This window comes from Coturnix japonica, unplaced genomic scaffold (genome assembly GCF_001577835.2).
Source record: "Coturnix japonica isolate 7356 unplaced genomic scaffold, Coturnix japonica 2.1 chrUnrandom536, whole genome shotgun sequence".
NCBI lineage: Eukaryota > Metazoa > Chordata > Aves > Galliformes > Phasianidae > Coturnix > Coturnix japonica.
In genome coordinates, this window is record NW_015439919.1 from 60153 (window position 1) to 65439 (window position 5287).

The window sequence follows — 5287 nt, forward strand, 5'->3', positions numbered from 1 at the left end:
CCCCATTTTTCACCCCAAAAAACCCAAAATCCCCGTTTTTCACCCCAAAATCCCCTTTTCGCTCCAAAAATCCCCATTTTCCCCCCAATTTGCCCAAAATCGTCATTTTTCACCCCAAAATGCCCCAAATTCCCAATTTTTCACCCCCAAAATCCCCATTTTTCACCCCCACTTTCCCTTTTTCCACCCAAAAAGCCCCAAAATCCCCGTTTTTCAACCCAAAATCCCCTTTTCACTCCAAAAATCCCCATTTTCCCCCCAATTTGCCCAAAATCATCATTTTTCACCCCAAAAAGCCCCAAAATCCCAATTTTTCACCCCAAAAATCCCCATTTTCACCCCAAAATTCCATTTTTCACCCCAAAATGCCCCAAAATCCCCATTTTTCACCCCAAAAATCCCCATTTCCCCCCAAAAATCCCCATTTTTACCCCAAAATCCCCATTTTTCCCCCAATTTGCCCAAAATCGTCATTTTTCACCCCAAAATGGCACCTGCTCATTGGCCCGGTGATAATAAGTGGCGTGAGCTCCCGCTTGGCCGACTGTCACCGTCCCGATCCAATCAGGAGCTGCGAAAATGACCAATCGACCAATCAGAGCTCGGCTTTTACCCTTAGTCCCGCCCAGGGGCGGAGCCTAAAGAGATCTCAACCAATGAGCTCTCTTGCCTTTAACCCCATTGATGGGCGGGGCCTATGGAGCTCCCAGCCAATGGGATCTCAATGTTGCCCCTTAGCCCCGCCCAGGGGCGGAGCCTAAAGAGATCTCAACCAATCAGCTGCTAGCCAGTTAGATCTCACTGTTTCCCTTAGTCCCGCCCAGGGGCGGAGCCTACAGAGCTCCCAACCAATAGGATCGCATCTCTTTTCCTATAGCCCCGCCCACAGGATGGCTCAATGACAGGGCTTTCAACCAATCAGATCTCAGCTCTTTCCCTTAGCCCCACCCAGGGGCGGATCCTACTGAGCTCCCAGCCAATGAGATTCCGTCTCTCTCTAAGCCCAAACCTCCCAGCCAATGAGATCCCATCTCTCTCTCTTAGCCCAAACCTCCCAGCCAATGAGATTCTGGCTTTGTCCTTTAGCCCCTCTCATTGGGTGTTACCTGTGTATCGTCCAGCCAATGAGAGCACGGCTCCCTCCTCCCCAGGCCGACGATGATAAACCAGCTCCCCACCGAGAGCCAATGCCGTGGTGATGCTCTGCAGGTAATGAGCAACGACGATTCCTATTGGACGGAAAGGAGAGGAAAAGATTCACGTGATTGGGGGAAGAGGAAATGAAGGGGAAGAGCTCAAATTTGGGGTAAAAGAAGCAAATTTGGGCAAGAGAAAAATCGTAAGTGGGAAAAAAATGAAGGAGAATAGCAGCAATGGGAAATGGGAGGAAAAAGGAAGTGGAACAGGAAATAAAGGGGAAAAATGGGGGAAAAATGGGGGAAATGGAGAGGAAAAGACCCACACGAATGGGGGAAGAGGAAATGAAGGAGAAGAGCTCGAATTTGGGTTAAAAGAAGTTAATTTGGGCGAGAGAAAAATCGTAAGTGGGAAAAAAAGGAAGGGGAATAGGAGCAATGGGGAATGGGAGGAAAAAGGAGGGATAAACAGGAAATAAAGGGGGAAAAAGGGGAAAAATGGGGGAAATAGGGGGAAATGGGGAGGAAATGATGGGAAAATGGGAGGAAATGGGGGAAAAAGGGAGGAAAATGGGGTTAAATGGAGGAAAATGGGTGACAAAAGGGGGTAAATGGGAAAAAAAGGGGAAAGGGTGGTGAAAAAGGGGGAAATGGAGAGGAAAAGACCCACATGAGTGGGGGGAAGGGAAATGAAGGGGAAGAGCTCAAATTTGAGTTAAAAGACGCAAATTTGTGCGAGAGAAAAATCATAAGTGGGAAAAAAGTGAAGGGGAATAGGATCAATGGGGGATGGGGGGAAAAAGAAAGTGGAACAGGAAATAATGGGGAAAAAGGGGGAAAAATGGGAGAAATAGGGGGAAATGGAGAGGAAAAGACCCACATGAGTGGGGGAAGAGGAAATGAAGGAGAAGAGCTCAAATTTGGGTTAAAATAAGCAAATTTGGGCGAGAGAAAAATCGTAAGTGGGAAAAAATGAAGGGGAGGAAAAAGCCAGTGGGGAATGGGAGGAAATCACTTTCTCTTTAGCCCCGCCCACAGGCAGCTTATTAACCAATCAGATCCCACCATAGCCCCTAAGCCCCGCCCACAGACAATACCCAAGTGCTTATTAACCAATCAGAATTCTGCCCAACCCCTTAGCCCCGCCCACTGCTGAAGCCCCGCCCACTGACTACACTGGCGTGCCTCCCAACCAATCAGATCCCACTACAACCCCTAAGCCACGCCCATTGCTGAAGCTCCGCCCACTGGCAGCACCCATGTGCCTCCCAACCAATCAGATCCCACTACAGCCCCATAGTCCCTCCCAAGGGCGGGACCACGGTGCCTCCCAACCAATGAGATCCCACTGCCTCCCCAAAGCCCCGCCCACAGGCGGAACTGACATCCCTCGCAGCCAATCAGATCCTAGCACCACCCATAGCCCCGCCCAAAGGCGGAACTGACATCCCTCGCAGCCAATCAGATCCTAGCACCACCCATAGCCCCGCCCAAAGGCGGAACTGACATCCCTCGCAGCCAATCAGATCCTAGCACCACCCATAGCCCCGCCCACATGCAGAACTGACATCCCTCTCAGCCAATCAGAACTCACCGGAGCCCATAATGACATCTGGATTACCCAATGTGAGAGCAGCTGTATAATCAGCCCCCCGGAACTCGGCGTCCAGCTGCCAATTGATGAACTTGGATTGTTGGGTCTGGAATCATCAAAAAGGCCCAAAATGACCCAAAATGAACCAAATTTGGGCGATTTTGGGCAAAAATGTGAATTTTGGGGGAAATTGAGGCTTAAATGGACCCAAATGGACCCAAAATGAATCTAAAATGACCCAAAATAAGGCTGGAAATAGGAAGTTTTGGGGTCGTTGATCAAAATGGCCCAAAATGACCCAAAATGAGCCAAATTTGGGCGATTTTGGGCAAAAATGTGAATTTTTGGGGAAATGGGGCCAAATGGACCCAAAATGAGCCTCAAAATGAGCCCAAAAGTTGCCAAAATAACCTAAAATGACCCAAAAAAGGTCAAATTTGATGAAAATGGCCCAAAATGACCCAAAATGACCCAAAATGACCCAAATTTGGGCGATTTTGGGCAAAAATATTAGTTTCATCAAATGACCCCAAACAGACCCAAAATGAGCCTCAAAATGAGCCAAAAGTTGCCAAAATAGCCCCAAAATGAGCCCAAAAAAGGTCAAATTTGGGATATCAGTGGCGAAAATGGCCCAAAATGACCCAAAATGACCCAAATTTGGGCGATTTTGGGCAAAAATATTAGTTTCATCAAATGGCCCGAAATAGACCCAAAACGAGTCTCAAAATGAGCCCAAAATACCCCAAAAATGACCCCAAAACCATCAACTTTGGGGTCCCATCATTGATCAAAATGACTCAAATTGACCCAAAATGACCCAAATTTGGGCAGATTTGGGCAAAAACATTATTTTCCCCAAATGGACCTAAACGGACCCAAAATGAGCCTAAATGACCCTAAAATATCCTAAAAGACCCCAAAATGACCCCAGAAACATCAAGTTTGGGGTCCCAAGAGTGATTAAAATGGCTTAAAGTGACCCAAAATGACCCAAATTTGAGCGATTTTGGGCAAAAACATTACTTTCCCCAAATGACCCCAAACGGACCCCAAATGACACCAAATGACCCTAAAATATCCTAAAAGACCCCAGAATGACCCCAAAAACATCAAGTTTGAGGTCCTGTCATGGATGTAAAAGGTCTAAATTGACCCAAAATGACCCAAATTTGGGCGATTTTGGGCAAAAACATTACTTTCCTTAAATGGACCCAAAATGAGCCTAAAATGAGCCCCAAAACCCCAATTTAACCCATCCAAAAGACCCAAAAGAGGCAGAACTGACCCCAAAACTCCCTCCCACCCCCAGACCCGCCCCCCAAGGCCCCATTTTGGGGTAAAAAAAGGCGATTTTGGGACCTGACAGGCCAGAATAGGGAGCACAGAAAGGACCCAAAAGGACCCAAAATGAGCCCAAAAGAGCCAAAAATACCCCAAATGAGCCCAAAAATATCAACTTTGGGGTCCTGTCATTGGTCAAAACAGCCTAAATTGACCCAAAATGACCCAAATTTGGGCGATTTTGGTCAAAAACATTATTTTCCCCAAATGACCCCAAACAGACCCCAAATGACCCTAAAATATCCTAAAAGACCACAAAATGACCCCAATAACATCAAGTTTGAGGTTCCAAGAGTGATTAAAATGGCCCAAAATGACCCAAATTTGGGCGATTTTGGGCAAAAACATTACTTTCCCCAAATGACCCCAGCCCAAAAAACCCCCTTAAAAACCCCATTTCCATCCATTTTAACTCCCCCCAACCCCCATCAAAGGACCCAAAAGAGGCAGAACTGACCCCAAAACTCCCTCCCCCCCCCAGACCCGCCCTCTAAGGCCCCATTTTGGGGTAAAAAAAGGCGATTTTGGGACCTGACAGGCCAGAATAGGGAACACAGAAAGGACCCAAAGGGCCCCAAAATGAGCCCAAATGAGCCCAAAATACCCCAAAATGACCCCAAAAACATCAACTTTGGGGTCCCATCATTGATCAGAATGACTCAAAGTGACCCAAAATGACCCAAATTTGGGCAGATTTGGGCAAAAACATTACTTTCCCCAAATGACCCCAACCCAAAAAACCCCCTTAAAAACCCCATTTCCATCCATTTCAACCCCCCCCAACCCCCATCAAAGGACCCAAAAGAGGCAGAATTCACCCCAAAACATTCCCCCCCCCCCCAAGGCCCCATTTTGGGGTAAAAAAAGGCGATTTTGGGACCTGACAGGCCAGCTTTGCCCTGATGTTGGGGGTGAGCAGATGGAGCAGTTGGGCGCTGAGGCTGCCGCTGCCGTCCATAGAACCAACCAGCACCGGAAACGCCTGAATTTTTGGGGCAAAAAAAGGCGATTTTGGGGTTTTTTTGGGGGAAAAAGGGCAATTTTGGGGCTTTCTGAGAGAAAAACCCACTTTTTCAGCCCAAATAACCCCCAAATACCCCATTGTGACCCCAAATCCACCATATTCCACCCTAAATTCCCCTCCATCCCCCCAACCCAATTTGCCCAAATTCTCCCTTTTTCACCCCAAAATCCCCCTTTTTCTCCCCAAATT

At 47.6% G+C, this 5287-nt stretch overlaps 1 protein-coding gene across 1 annotated transcript in view; it reads right to left on the bottom strand.

Moving 5' to 3' along the window:
* Nucleotides 1-5287, bottom strand: part of LOC107307301 (mitochondrial import receptor subunit TOM40 homolog) — a 22089-nt gene that overhangs the window by 5628 nt on the left and 11174 nt on the right. The window contains exons 2-5 of the mRNA XM_015850798.2: nt 4955-5056; nt 2731-2836; nt 1107-1229; nt 495-571 (exon numbers count right to left, since the gene is read on the bottom strand). Of these exons, the coding sequence (XP_015706284.2) occupies nt 495-571; nt 1107-1229; nt 2731-2836; nt 4955-5032 (384 nt within the window). The 5' untranslated portion in view covers nt 5033-5056. The remainder of the gene's footprint in view (nt 1-494; nt 572-1106; nt 1230-2730; nt 2837-4954; nt 5057-5287) is intronic.